This window comes from Mytilus californianus, unplaced genomic scaffold, assembly GCF_021869535.1.
Source record: "Mytilus californianus isolate M0D057914Y unplaced genomic scaffold, xbMytCali1.0.p SCAF_1, whole genome shotgun sequence".
Lineage (NCBI taxonomy): Eukaryota > Metazoa > Mollusca > Bivalvia > Mytilida > Mytilidae > Mytilus > Mytilus californianus.
The window spans coordinates 16643189-16659279 of record NW_026262581.1 but is presented as its reverse complement, the minus strand read 5'-3'; the positions used below and the strand labels follow the sequence as shown (position 1 = coordinate 16659279).

The window sequence follows — 16091 nt, the reverse complement described above, 5'->3', positions numbered from 1 at the left end:
TTTTAGTTTTACCTGTGAAAGAATATTTTATGGGGACCAAATTAGTCAGGGATGCTGTTTTTTGTGGTTGCTTCCTTTTTATTAAATTTTGACATTTCTTTACTTTAAAGATCTGACCATGCTGTACATATGTGCAACCATCCACTACTATTGATCAAATTAAATGTTGCATGCAATACAGACCAAAATAATGTTCAATTTTCGTCTTGGAAAACAATAATATATCAGCTATGTTTTTAAGCTCAATTTTACAAAATTTACCCAAGTGGCTGCTTAAATCAAATTATTACTTCATTATTTCATTTTAATTAATGTTTAAGAAAAATCCTGTTACCCTTTAAGGGATAAATATTTTAAATGTTTTTTTTTTCAAACTTTAAAAAAAGAGTGGAAGCTGGCTAAAAAACACAATATAATTAAACATTTTTTATAACCATTTCAACCTCAAAGAAAAAGATAGTCTTTCCTAAGCGTGTCTCTAGCTTAGCTTTACAAATTTGTTCGTTAATTTTTTGTTGAGGAACAGTGACAACCTCTTTGTCCAAAAAAGTTTATTCTAGCGCATAAACCCTCAGCCTTCTATCAAAAGTAAAAAATATAAATTAATGGAATATTGAAATCAAATCTTCTCAACACTTGGAATAGATAAGCTGGGTTTTAATCAAACTCATTTAAACTCTGCGGACACTAAAAATAAGTCTACAGTCAAAGTCAATCAGATGTCTGGCAGTTATAATGCACTGAACATTTATATGAAACTAAGGAACATATGTTTCAATGTGAGACCTCATCTAAGAGATCAAAGCACTTAAAACTACCAACAATGATAGAGTGCTTTCCACGTCCTCAAACCCGGTCGCCAATAGTACATTCAACTCTATTGAGTACCGGTACTTATTTGTCAGAAGTCTCTGTGCATCAGTCAAAGTGCTGGTGAAATAGTCTCTACAGAGTAGAAATGAGTAAAATCTTTTAAATAAAAATTCTTTTTCACAAACTTGTATATTAACATTATTAAATAATATTTGCATTATGAAGTAGGATACACTTTTGACATGTTAGTGTGATGATGTGGGTCTCCATGCTGTGGTGTTTTTGTAAGAATGATATCCTACATCACTGCCTTATTTTTGTGGAAAATGAAAAAAAAATATGTGTTGATGTAAGCATGGCAAAGGGTTATGTTATATAACCAATTTCTGTAATTATTTATCTTCAGTTATCAATTATGAATAAAAAACACATTACAAATAGGAACAATTGAGAGAAGAAATTCAGTTTCTTTTAAAAATGAAATTTTGCTTCATTTAAAAACACATAAGAAAAAGCTATCAAAGTTACCTCCCATTGATAAAAGGTGATTTTAATCAAAACAACTTCCATTCACTTGTAAAAATTTGAATAAATTAAAGTACCAGAGCAATTGATAAATTAACAATGTTAAAGGCCAATGATAAAGTATTTAAAAAAATAACAGGATTGAATTTTTTCTCTTGGTGTCATCTCATAGATTTTCAAAAATGTTTAGTTGCATCTGGTAGTTTTGTTTAAAAGAACATAAATTAGCAAATCTAAACTTTGAAGCCGTTAAAAAAAATTAGTTCTGCTTGAAATTATGTAGTTTGATTTAGGCATTACACAAGTTTTCATATCAACAGGTCTAAAAATTTGAGCATTCTTCAATTCATTTCTAAGGGTGGGCTTTGAGATATGAAAAAAATACTTTCGTTGGGTTGCTGCTTCATTGATGTATACCTGCATCCCCTTTTTTCCTAATGAGGATCTAAGAAAAAAATTATAGTGTCCTGATGCATAACTTTTAACCAACAAAAAAATACTTACCATGTATAATTTAAGACGAGGTTCTTACCACACTCTTTGATAACTACAAAGATGGATATCTTACTGTACACATTGCTTACTCTTCAAGGTCATTGCTCAATTTTTGGGTTCCTGAAAAATATAGGTTTTGTATATAATATTTGAAAGGGTGGAAACTTATATTATTTCTGGTTCTTTAAAAAATTTCAATCTAAGACAGTCATCATGGTCATATGTTTTCTTTGATGCATCTCCTTTAATCATTGCTATCTTTCACTTAAATTCTAATACTGTAAATTTAGAAATTATTGCAATGTTTTTATTATACAGGATTTCTCAATATCACAAAAAATAAAATTGCATTTTAGTCTAAAATGACAAACTGGCAATAATAAATGCACGCAACAATTTCTGAATTTACAGTACATGTATATTTATCTCAAAAAGATATTAATATTGTCCTGTAAAAATAACCGATCAAAACTTTTTTTGCATGCAAGTATCATTAACTTTGATTATGGTTATTATATGTTTATAAACAGAAATTGTCTCAATAGCAAACATACCACATAATCTTATCAATACCAGTATTATTTATACTGACAAACCCAGTCATTTGTTTTTCTTTCTGTTCAGATTTGTTAGCTTATAGGTTGAACCTCTGTAAATATAGACAATGCAATTTCCAATAGGAACTCCTTTTAAGGATAAAAAAAAAAAAATTACTATAAAGCTTCGTAAATAAACTGTTATCATAGAGAAATGTCTCGCTTTTTTGTAATTTCAATAATGCAAATGTTGAAATTAAAATAGCAACACTTTAACATATAAGTTTTGCAATTATTCAAAGTAAATGAACCCTGACTGAAGGTACTTGGCAAAGCAATTTCCTTGGAAATGAGATGTACCAAAGCTAATACAACTGCATACCAAATACCATTGACTTATCATAAGTAGTTTCCTTTAAACAAACTTAACAAAAACTAATACATGTGAACTAAGCAAAATTTCAAAGTCAATAAACCATAACTGAGGGGGTGGGGTCAAATAATCTCCATGGTAATGAGATGTGCCAATGCTAATACAACTGCATACCAAATATCATTGACCTACCACTAGTGGTTCCCCATAAACAGACCTCATCACAAACTAATACATGAAAACTAAGCAAAAGTTTCAAAGTCAATAGACCGTGACTGAGGGGGCAGGGCCAAATAATCTCCATGGTAATGAGATATGCCATTGCTTATACAACTGCAGACCTATTATCATTAACCTACCACTTAAGTTGTTCCCCATAAACTAACCTAATCACAAACTAATACATGAAAACTAAGCAAAAATTACAAAGTCAATAGACCATAACTAAGGGGGCAGGGCCAAATAGTCTCCATGGAAATGAGATATGCCAATGCTTATACAACTGCAGACCTATTATCATTAACCTACCACTAGTGGTTCCCCATAAACTAGACCTTATCACAAACTAATACATTGCTGACGTCACAGCCGCCGAAAACAGCATACCTATGTCTCGCTTTTTTACTCTGTCAAGCGAGACAAATATTATATCCTGGAATCTTAAGTTCATATGCACTTTTATTCTTTACAAAGTTCAAAACACAGGGCTGTGCAGTATATTTTCAACATGTTTATGCCTTTCAAAGCCTTTTTAATAAGCAAGGTAATTAATATTGTACTTAAAAAAAAATAATTTTAATGTTGAAAATTGATGAAGGGAAATGTAATATTCAACCAATACAAACCTTATAGATGAACGCAACTGGCCGATTCTTTTATATTGTTGTATATACTATACAGCCTAGGTTTTCTGTAGGTCTTCTTTAAGTTTCTGTGGTTTAACAATTCATCAAAATGAGAATGTTGTGGATAGTCTTTTAAATTCTCTGAAATACAAAATTCAATTTACTTTTCCATATATATTTGCCTTTTTCAGCTGCACTGGTTTTTCTGTGATCAATTTGCTGTAATATTTTCAAAAGCATACACAAAAACATGATTGGTTTAAAAAAATCTTAATAAACTAATAACACAGAGATATGTCTCGATCGCCTATTTGTTATTTTGATAATGCAAATGTTGAAATTAAAATAGCAATACTTTAACATGTAAGTTATGCAAATATAGTTAAAGTCAATGAACCCTGACTGAAGGTACAGGGCTAAGCAATCTCCATGGAAATGAGATGTGCCAATGTTAATACAACTGCAAACCAAATACCATTGTCTTTTTATAAGTCGTTCCCTTTAAAGAAACCTAAACACAAACATTAACTTGTAAACTATGTAAAAGTTTCAAAGTCAATGAACCATAATTAGGGGGTGGGGTTATATAATCTCCATGGAAATGAAACTTGCAAATGCCAATACATTTGCATACCAAATATCATTGACTTTACATTAATTAGTTGTTCATCTTAAACTGATCTAATCACAAACTAATACATGAAAACTAAGCAAAAGTTTCAAAGTCAATAGACCATGAATGAGGGGGTGGGGCCAAAAAATCTCCATGGAAATGAGATATGCCAATGCTTATACAACTGCATACCAAATATCATTGACCTATCACTAGTGGTTCCACATAAACTGACCTAATCACAAACTAATACATGTAAACTAAGCAAAGTTTCAAAGTCAATAGACCTTGACTGAGGGGGCGGGGCCAAATAATCTCCATGGTAATGAGACGAGCCAATGCTAATACAACTGCATACCAAATATCATTGACCTACCACTAGTGGTTCACCATGAACTAGACCTAATCACAAACTAATACATTGTTGACGCCGCCACCGTCGCCGGAAACAGCATACCTATGTCTCGCTTTTTGACTCCGTCAAGGCGAGACAAAAATGGAAATTAATCAATGATACAACGTTGTTTTTTTTTTGGTGTACAACCAATGAGATTACCCATAGTCCTTAGATTTTGAAAAGGAAAATAACATTTGTTGCGTAAACACAGCCAACTTTGCCAAATGATTATGATGAACTAAAACCAAAGGAAATTACATATAATAAGCTTACCAAATAGATACCATGGTCCCAATTTATTATATTAGTAAACTCAAGGAGAGGGTGTTTATAACCTCCTTGTTTAATTAAATGTCTTTTACTGACCTTTGTGGCATTTTAAATAGCTACTGAAAGTACAATCTTTGAAAAATATTGATTTAAGTTGAAATGATATAGGACGTTTTTTCAGTGGGAACTCACTTTTGTCCTGACTGTATATACTCTGAGTCTAGCATTGTTGAAAATCTATATAATGGCGTATAGTGTCTGGTTTTCCTATCTAATACCAATTTAGATGACTTTAAGTTCCTAGAATCCAAGAACTGAAAAGAAATCCACAGACTTTAATACTGAGATTTTCGTTATAAAATTCTAAACATAGATTACTTACTTGTTTGTTCATGGTGTGCTAGTGCTTATTGTTTACAAAAAGTCATAAATAACCTTTTAATTCCAAAAAAAACTCGTAGTGAGTCATTAAAGTCTAGCGCACCCTAGAAGGTGTACTTGAATAGGTTCGTATTTACATTTGTTTTAACCAATATCTTAATTTATAATTTTGTTTTAAGGAAATCATTGCTAGCACTGCATACAATTATCGTCTATCAATCAAGCACCGAATTGTCAAATATTAGATTACAAGGGGAAAGGCTGTGGATTTTCTATAAAATTTCCATATGTTTAGCCAGAGACATATAATACAATGTATTATATGTCTCTGCGGTTTAGCATTGAACATGTTGAATCAACAGAAGGGTACATAATCCTTAAAGTACATAATTATTACTACATTAAATACCTTAGACTCGTTATGAAACTTTAAACTTTTTCATGTCTTCAAAAATTTCAAGGAAATAATGCAAGTCTTTGTCCAAGTAAAGATCAAACTAATTTGAATTCAAATCCTAACCTGTAAGTCACATGATCATACGTACAGGTAAATATTTTTTCACTTGAAATCTACTCACTTCATACTTGAGTAACTGGCTGGGTAGAAAAATGTAATAAGGGGACGACCATTTGATATTCTGGGGGGGGCCAGGAGGATTTGTTTTGGATCGGTTATTTATTTTTGTAAACTAAGAGGACAGATTATCTATTTTCTGCACTATTGAAGCAAGATTTTTCATTTTCATTAAAGCAAGGGACTGATTATTTATTTTCACAACTATATTTATAATATTCGAAAACATACAATTTTTAAATTATTTGTTTATTATAAATAATTCATGTATAGTCAAGTCATTATGTACCATTTAATCAGAATTAATTATTATCCTCTGCAGAAATGACTCTTCTATATCCCCCAATGCATATACATGTATTGCATACATACCCAGTATTAAAGTTTGGTTGTAACTAAGGCTCTTTTAAAAGTATTGGCAAACATGTTTCGCCGAGCGGAGCGAGGCAAAATTTTTTTTGAAGGGTTTTTGAACCGCTGAAGGCCCAAGAAGCTATAGAACAAATGATGCAAAATCATGCCTTCTGGGTGTTCCCCAGACCCTTTCTTAAACTGAAAATGCAAGTTCTGTTTTAATAATTTTATGACAATATTTTAGTCTCAAAGCAAAATCACATTATAGATTCAGTGTAAGACTTAAGTTTCTAGGAACAACATCAAAAGACAAATATGCATGATAAAGCAAAAATGTAATTCACATAGTTAAGTCTGTGGCTGCTGTGTTTTTTTAAACTCATAATCAAGTTAATAATAAAATTACTAAATTACAAAATGAATGCAACACTAACAGAATACAGAAGGGCAATCAATGAACAAAAGACAAATAAATAAGAAACATTGATCCCGAAAAATCGGGGGCTTCGTCTGAGGGAGAACAGAACTTGCTTCTTGAAAGGCACTCACGGTGAACACAATTTGATATGGAGACAAGCGTTTAGTTTTGAAATTTCCTACATGAGGCATTTGTCTCAATGTAGTTACTGCCCTGATTTAATAAAAGTGAGGTAAGTGTTCCTGAGACAATTAACCTCAAGTTAAATGAAACCAATTTTCTGACATTTCAAGTATATTTAAATAATATTTATACTTTTATTATTAAAAGATATGGGAAGTGTTTCCCGATTTTTTTTTTGGAAAAAAGATGAATTTATGAAGAATGGTGCCATCTCATACTTTCTATTAGACCTGCTGAGTTATTTATTTTCAATACATTGCAAGTCAGGTAATTTATTTTTCAAACTACCACAGAACAAACCATTTATTTTTGTGATTATCAAGGCTGAGTTATTTATTTTCAAAATCCTCCTGGCCCCCCCCAGAATATCAAATGGTCGTCCCCTAAATTAAACCTGACACAAGGTGTTTCACAAAATATGTAACAGAATTTTGTTCAGATAATAAAGCATTCCCCTAAAGGGAAAATGAACAGTAAAACCTAAAAACATGAGGCTCCAATAACCTGCATAATTTTTAAAAATTTTGCATGATATTGTCTAAAGCATTTAAATGAGTACATTATCTAAACACTGATATTTGGGTTAACTCAGTTAAAAAAAAAGTTTTTACAATATGAACAAAGTTAATTTTGGACCCTTTGGGCCCTTATGTTGACCCATAGTAAAATGTGGCTAAAATAAAAAAATCCAAATACACAGTTAAATTCAGCATATCAAAGAACCTCAACAATGCAACTTTTGATGACACTTTAGACCCCAATGTGGACCAATTTAAAATGGGGCCCAAAATCTGAATACAAGAGTAGATTCAGCATATTTTAAAAAGTTTGATTGATTGATTTTTGGTGTTTTGGTGTTAATATCAAGATCAGAATAATGTGATAAAGAAGAATAGTTATACACCAAACACAAATCAGAAAACGTTTTACTATCACGGGGGTCATAGGACAATTTCAAAGTCAGAGTGACCTTACTTTGGTAAATGATACACCCCAATCTCCGTGTTGTATCAGCATAACAAAATTGGTCTACCCTAAGTTCTATGGTACAAAAATTATGAGTGACCTGACTTTTGGATATGACACATCCTTGAAGCCCATGACGCAACTGCATATCAAGTTTGGTTAACGTAAGTTGAATAGTATAAAAGTAACCTGACACAGACGGACAGACACATATAACTATATTAGATACGTATAAGCTGTTCATCTACAATACAATAGAGACATTATGATCCATTATAATATCCACCAAATCAGTGACTGTTGTGTGGGACCATAATCAGTTCTTTGAATAGTTATTTCCAATATAGAAACAAAGTTGTTATTGGTTGCTTGCAGAAAAAAATCTTATATAAACTTGATGCACCTCTTGATAGTGTTGGTCAATTTATAATTCATCCCACAGTTTAGAATAAAAGTAGATGTTTGGGATGTGTTATAGAGAAAGATCGTGTATTTTTAAAACCTATGGTTTCTTCTTTTAAACAAAATTCTTATTTTCATCCATAAATGGTGTAAAGTAAAAGATTAAAAGAGTAAGACTCTTGAATGAAGATCTCTGTTACAGTCATTTCCAGTGCAGTCTTGGATACAGTTTTTTTGTAATAATCTTGGAATGTCACCGATTTTATTTCTAATATTTGCATGAGTAACAGACCCAGTTGAAATCAATTTGAAGAATTTTTTTGCTCTTATAGTCACATTAATGATTTTGACATTATATAGGCATCTGTTGAAGATCATATCAAGATCTCTTCCTATTGTTTTGTTATGATGTGTCTCATTGGCATATACTCCTCATCTCTTTTTAAACTTATTCATTCAAGCTGTTATTTCAATTTTGAAACTTAAAGAATCGTAGCAAGCATGCTCATGTACCCCATGCCCCCACATTGTCACCGAAAAAACAAAAACTTAACTGTTGCAGTAGTATATTTAGACCAAAATTTTAAGTTCAAAGGGGCATAACTCTAAGAAGAATAAAAATTGAATCATAATTTCCTGTCATTTTGCACATCTATTTACTATGTCCTACACATTTTGATTTTGATATGGTTTCAGAGGGGTGGGATGGCAAGAACTGGACTGATGAATAGACAGACAGACTGACAGACAGATCTACTTTCAATATTATTATTTTCTTTACACTTTCACCTCAGCATCACTTGTGCCTCTGTGTTTTTTATTCATTGTATTATATGTCATCTTATACCCTATAGCGGTTATGACAAAATGGATTATTAAAAACTGACTGTTGTCAATGTAACGAAAATAAGATACAGTCTGTGTTTGAGGCAATATATGTCAAAAATGAAAATTCTAAAACAGAAAATGAAAGTAAATTTTACTAGCTAAAATGAAAGATACAACAATGAACAAAATTATATAATTTGTCCATCAAATTTAATTGTAGTACAGTACAGTTTTAAGTTTCTTCTTCAGTGTACATTTAAAATTCATTTATGTCATGTCAAGTTTTTTGTCTCTTTTGATCAGGAGGAGATAATCCATTCTCTTCTTCATCATCATCATCATCATCATCTTCTTCATCATTTTCTTCATCATCTTAATTTTTTTCTGCAGACTTTTCACCTATTTAAAATTTTACTTAACATATTATATAGGTAAATATATAAAAAAAAATCTTTATTAAAAATCTATATCTTTGCAATTATAGTTAATAGATATATGGAGATGTGGTATGAGTGCCAATGGCAATGACACAACTCTCCATCCAAGTCACAATTTGTAAAAGTAAACCATTATAGGTCAAAGTATGTTCTTCATTTTACCATGTTAATTGTCCATTATCAATACTGCCAAATCTTGCCAATTTCGCATGAGATGCCAGTCTTTTTTCCAGCAATACTAAATTCTTTTAAATGAATAATCACCCAAATTAAAAACAGTATTTTCTTCTATGAAAAGGGTCCCATGAATAACCTGTTTGTTTGTATTTATTCATTAGACCTTTGTGTACACAGTTGCGGATCCAGAGGGGGATCCAGGGGTTGGACCCTCCCTTTTTTTTATCAATCAATGCTTTGGAATGGGGACATATGGTTGGACCCCACCCCATTTTATCCTGGGTAGGAACCCCCTTTTAAAAATGGCTGGATCCACCCCTGCTACAACATATATAAAATGATAAAATACTAATTCATTTGTTATATATCTGTATTTTTTTTTGAATCAAGCATCATTAGTCATGAATTTAAAAAATAATCAAAATAAAGAACTTAAGTTGAATAGTTAACATGATTCTGTGATTTTTTTTAGATTTAATTAACATTTCAAATGTGCTCGACTTCAACACACTGTATGAGGGTCATGATGGATGGTACATTCATGACAAATAAAAGTAAAAATTCATGTCAAACGATGTTAACGGTAATTTTTGGTGCATGACAATAAAATGTACACTTTCTTTTAGACGATAAAAAAAAACGGCTAATCAGTTTAAATTAAAAGTCAGGGACACAAATTCGTCGGACAAAATAAATTAATAAATATAAGTTAGATTTTATGAGTCGTGGCATATGCACCAGACAAAAGGTGTTTTGAAATACAAGGAAAACCCAACATATCAACGAAGAAGGGCCTCTTTTGCTGTGCAATAAAAAATAGCCGCAGTGAACACTTTGAATTTGAACTTATTATGTATTATTTCATCAGTTATTTAAGAACAACTGGAATTTATTTTACGTACGTGTATAACAGTATGATCTCGCTAATGTACGTTGTTTTCGTATATTACATTTGTGTTGGTTATTTTTTTTCAAAGACAACTTTTCAAAACGCCGGAGACCTAAGAATTTCTTAATTTAAACTGACTTTTCTGACATCAAAATATAGCTTTTTGACAGGAGTATTCAGCAGTATGTGTTAATAGTATTTCCTTTGCATATTAAGTGTGCTTCTATTTTTTTAGTTACTGTTGTCTCGTTTCTTTTGAGGTAATTCATCGTTATTTACTGATGTGAGTAAGGGAATTTAGATAATGAAATTTAAAAAAATCGGAGACCTAACAATGAGATAAGATAAACTGATTTTTTTATACCACCAGAAAGGTAAATCTATGTAGAATTCGGTCGTATGTGTTAATAAGAATTCAGATGATTAATAAAAATAATATGAAGAATTAATGAAGGGTACCCATTTATTTTACCATTATTTTCTATGTTAATCGAACATCATTAAAAACATTGCACCCCGGGTAATCGGCCATTAGTGTCCTTCATTCTTGGGTATCATGGATGGCCAACTTCAACGTCGGAAAAGATGCCAAGTCAGTAAACGCTCATTTAAAACTTGCAATAAGAGCAACAGTTTGAAGCAGTCCAAGGGAACTGGAGCATCCGGATCTTTCAGAATTGGAGAGGCAAAACAAGCTAAAAAGAAGCCAGCAAAGACAAAGAAAGCAGCTAAACCTAAGGCCGCCAAGCCTAAGAAGACAAAGAGCACACCAAAGAAAAAGAAGGCAGCAAAGAAACCAGCTGGAGAGAAAAAGGCAGCCAAGCCTAAAACTAAGAAACCAGCAGCAAAGAAAGCAGCCAAGCCAAAGAAGGCAGCCAAGTCACCGGCTAAAAAGAAGGCAGCCAAACCAAAAGCCAAGAAGACACCAAAGAAGAAGTAAACTGTTCCACTTCAGTCTGCAGAGGCTATTCAGCCACCAAAAGCCCTTTTAAGGGCTACCAAATTTGTTCAAAAAGAATCTACAATTGTTGTACATCAGTTATCAAACTAAATATAGCTGAGACCTATCCTACCCTTTTCTTTTCTCTTCACTTTGCACTGTTCTTTGAATTTTTTTTTCATTCAAATTATTATTTTTTGCTTCATTTCACTCCTTAAGAGTATACTATTTCTAACATTTATGCAGTTGCCTTTTGGGAAAATTATTTTTAGTAAGGAAATATTAAAGATATATCATTTTACTTTCACGCACATTTTTTTTGAACTGATTAAAATTCTTTCAAAACAATATTTGATTAAAATACAACCTAAGAATAAAGGAAGTGATATTTTTTTTTATTTATTCTCTGTTTTTTTGTGAGGGGGGGGGGGGGGGGGGGGCAAATCACACATTTTAACTTCAAACGAATAAATCATTTTTTTCTCATTATGTGATTTTTTTTCACCCTTCTTCTTCATGCTCAACTTGACTGAATTTTTTTAGAGGACTTTTTCTACACGTATGCAATGTCAAAGGTTGGCCGTCTATTTCATATCAACTAATCAATGGAGAGGTAACTCTAAATTAAACTCAGTACTTTTTTTCGGTACTAATATGCTGTAAAAATGTGCACAATACAAAAGATGTATAGATGTATTGCCAACATACAAGTAAACAAAAAGAAAATGAATGCAGTGACGTTTGTCTGTATTTTTTTTGTTTTTTTGTTGTTGTCAAAATTACTACAATTGTGTATTAAAAGTCAGCAGGAAACTCTAAAGTATGGAGGGTTTTTGTTAAACATTATTTTTCATTTTATAACATGCAGATATATATAGTGCGAGTGTACTTACATTCATATATCATCAGTCTTTTATGTTTGGATTCGCTTTTCATAGTGGTTCTACCGTCGGAGATGTGTGTTTGGGGGTGGGGAGAGTTAAAGGGGTGTTCATGTTATTGACGATAGCTGATTATGTAACCATATTCATACTTTTCTTCACCTCTCGAATTTTTCTTTGTTTTAATCGTGTATGAAATAAATGCCACTTCTTGCTTTTATGTTTCTTTCAAATGGGTTGTCCTGTTTGTTTTTCTCTCCTTTTTTCTCTCTGTTTTTTAGTGTTTTGACGACTTGTCTGTGTCTTTGTTATGTCATTTTAATCTGTTCAAAGCACGCGAGATGAATAAACCAGAAACAATACAATGACGTCACATACGTAGCATGTCTACTGTTATGAACTAAAACAAGGATGGACGGACATTTGTACAAAAGGTAAGAAAAGGGTTTATTTCTTTGATAAAATGTATCATGCATTTTAAAGGATTGTTCACGAAATTGTAGGATTCGAATATAACAGAAGATGTGTTTCATATTTTTCATGTTGGGGCCTTTTATAGCCGACTATACAGTATGGGTTTTTCTCATCGTTGAAGGCCGTACGGTTGCCTATATATAATTAATTACATCCATTCATTTGAACTTTGGTGTATAGTTGTCTCATTTGCAATCATACCACATATCCTTATTTTCCTATTGAAATGACAGCAACTTAACAACACAGAAAAACATAGTCTACTAGTATATACAGACAACGTGTGACTGACAGTATTAAATGCGCTTATTTGTGTATACATTGAGAAACGTTTGTTGCTGCCGTTTTCAATCAAGACTACCCCAGCACCCGGACAGCAAACACACCTCTTTTCGCCAAGATGTTTTCCTTCATTCGTGATAAATACTTTATATTGAGACAGAGAAAAGGCGTTTAATGTCAATATGAAAAGAATAGCTTCAAATATGATAATTCATGAAAACATTTAAAGAAGAAAATAAAAAAGGAGATAGAAAGTAATAAAAAGCCCAAAAATGAAATATTTGATTATAGATTAAGTCCTCTATTGAAAATATAAAATCTATCGATCTGGTGTTGTTGGGTTTCTGTCCCAAGGAACATGCCAAACTTGTCCTGTTATTTACCTTTCTAACTATAGCTGCAAGGAGAGTTAGGATTCACGTTTGATAGAAATTAATTCATATTTTTTTTCTGGATTTGATACGACTAAGAGAGAACCAGAAAGAAAAAGTATTAAATTTCTACTGGTTGTCAACATCATGAGGTTGATCCTAACATGTTGAAAATAGTTCCATCATGCTGGGAATAGAAGACGACCTAAATAGTACTTTGGATTTCATATTAAAGTGTGTTTTCTATTCATAAACAACTAAATTTCATGTCAAACAATTACCCCCGCCCCCCCCCCCCCCCCCCCAAAAAAAAAAAAAAAAAAAACACCTCAAAAATGAAAAAGAATCAGAAAAAAAGGTTTACAAATTAAGAAAAAAAAACCCACAGCATGTTGAAACTTGTAATGACATCTATTAAACGCCATGCTAATTGGCCTTCATCGGCCTGACAGGACACTAAGGGAATGGTTGGTATATTTAAACCAATTAAGAAACAAATAAGAAGTAACAGAAATTATGTGTTTATTACAAACTATTAGTTACAACAAATAGTTAAAACAAACTGTCACGTGTCAATCTGAAAGTTAATCTCTATTCATCCAAATCTTCCTGATTTTACGATGACCATTGTATAACTATAAAATTTAAAAAAAATGCCAATTTTTCATGTCAAATTTAAAATCATTTCTATGTCCTTTAGAAAATGCTGTTCAAATTTGTTAGAATTTCGTTCTTCAGTTTTCTAGGAGTTGCCGTTTAACAAAGTGTGCTGTAGACGACTAAGTAACAGAGTGACCCCTTTGTCGCCATTTCTTAGTCACTGGGCCAGTCAATTTCTGCATCCTTCTGTCTGTCAGGCAATCGTGTAACAATATCCCCTTCATTGTAATTTGGTGAATTTTCAAAAAGGAAAAGATTAAATATATTAAAGCGAATTTGTTCGAACTGAAACAAGTTGTTTTAAGTAAAAGTTTGAGCTTTCAACGATCAAACTGGTCACAGTCTATAGAAAAGCTTGGTTGCTATTGCCTCTGTGATAAATAAATGAGATCAAGCGTTTCCTAAAGCCAATAATCAAATCGCCTTCAGTTGTTTAAGAATACAGGTAAGGGTTTTGAACAATAATTTTCAAACTGGCGTACAAAAAAAAACCCACTTCATTTCACACAACAAATTCTTCTTGAGCAAGGAAGGGTCATTGTTAAAACAGTTAATCAGGTTCAAGTATTGCACATTTTTTTTTTTAAAGAAAAACAATTTGTTTAACAGAAGAGTCTTCAATTTTCCTTTTAAATGAATCCTTCTTTAGCAAGTTATATATGACACTTATATGTTGCTCGTTGCTGCTCAATGGAAACAGGAACATATATATTGATATACTGTTCCCAGATGGAAAGCACTGTATGCTTGAATCACGCTTATTAATCATTTAAAATATCAAATTTTGCAGAAAAATATGTTTCTCAAGTTTTATCGTCGTTTCAAATGCGAGACATTTGTTATATTGTTATGGTGCATTTTTTTTTTAATGTAGCAACAACAAAAAAAACATTAAGCACACGCGGTAATCCTGTTTTTATTTTTTTTTTCATCCAAAGGTCGATTACTAGTAATTAATTATACAGTGTAGATTCTTGCTTGATTTTCACATGCTGACAAATTGCTCACATGCGGATACTGTAACCACAGAATTATTTAGGATGGCCTTTTGCAGTTCAGAGGATGTAGATGGCACTTTCATCACTGACAACCACGTGGGTGAAAATGGCGAACAAAATCATAACTTACGATGTGTGGATTGGAAACCTTCCTTTGTCAGCAGATGAAGTAAATTTAATAATAGCAAACAATGCATTAGCAATAGTAGAATAGACAAATTTAACAGTTTTCATTAATGTCATCTTATATACTTTCGGTTTCAATATAAAAATGGCCAATGTTTACAAATAGAATATTTTCCCGCGGTTTCTTTGGAAAGTCCATATAGCTACATATCAAGATTTCATACAATTTAAGCACAAAAGTCTTAAATGAATGCACTTACAGGTATAAGATCGTAAAATTTAGCTCTGAAGGCTTTTAAACGACTACGACATTATGGACGTTCACGAAAACAACTACCTTGCAGCCTTACAGTTGGCGTGAGTTGCATACACTGTCACTGGGTCGGCTACCTCTTTTATAAATTTTATTGACTGGAAAATTTACACAAATTTACAAACACATGTACAGTATTGAGTTATTTTATTTGAGTTATGGATTAAATGAGGATTTCCTCAATCTCCTATAATGGAGGTGAAGATTACTTACAGATGCATCATACAGTATTACACATTGTTACAGATACTCCTTCCGCTTATTACAAGATGCCTAACATCACTTCACTGTACCCTAGGATTTAACTGTACAAATCCTTGCTGTACCCAATATGCACCTATTTTTCAAAAAATCATTGGAAATCTTGTATGTTTTCCTGGAAACAACAATTTATAATTTTATAATTTATCATTTATATGCAAATCATTCAACCAGAGTTGCAACTAATCATGACCTGTCGGAAGCAACGGGCAGAATTCATGCAGCACCGACAAAATCCGTTGCTGTGCAGGACCTGATGGCCGGCAATATTTTAGTCTGCTTGGGTCTATGTCGGTCCCGGCAGTGTAT

The 16091-nt window shown here is 32.1% G+C and overlaps 2 protein-coding genes and 1 long non-coding RNA gene across 5 annotated transcripts in view; 2 read left to right on the top strand and 1 right to left on the bottom strand.

Annotated features, from left to right (window-relative positions):
* Positions 1-11419, top strand: part of LOC127700463 (histone H1.M6.1-like) — a 65892-nt gene extending 54473 nt beyond the window's left edge. Inside the window, exon 2 of the mRNA XM_052203941.1 lies at positions 11110-11419. Coding sequence (XP_052059901.1) covers positions 11110-11416 — 307 coding nt within the window. The 3' untranslated portion in view covers positions 11417-11419. The remainder of the gene's footprint in view (positions 1-11109) is intronic.
* On the bottom strand, positions 1901-5176 carry LOC127700618 (uncharacterized). Its single transcript, XR_007981664.1, has 3 exons — positions 5060-5176; positions 3588-3728; positions 1901-1953 (listed from the first exon to the last, which is right to left on the bottom strand). It is a non-coding gene; the product is annotated as an uncharacterized LOC127700618 (long non-coding RNA).
* Positions 11420-15156: 3737 nt separating the features above from the next.
* Positions 15157-16091, top strand: part of LOC127700056 (serine/threonine-protein kinase 31-like) — a 72267-nt gene continuing 71332 nt past the window's right edge. For all 3 annotated transcript variants that reach the window (XM_052203531.1, XM_052203524.1, XM_052203514.1), the window contains exon 1: positions 15157-15251. In XM_052203531.1, coding sequence (XP_052059491.1) covers positions 15189-15251 — 63 coding nt within the window. In that variant the 5' untranslated portion in view covers positions 15157-15188. The remainder of the gene's footprint in view (positions 15252-16091) is intronic.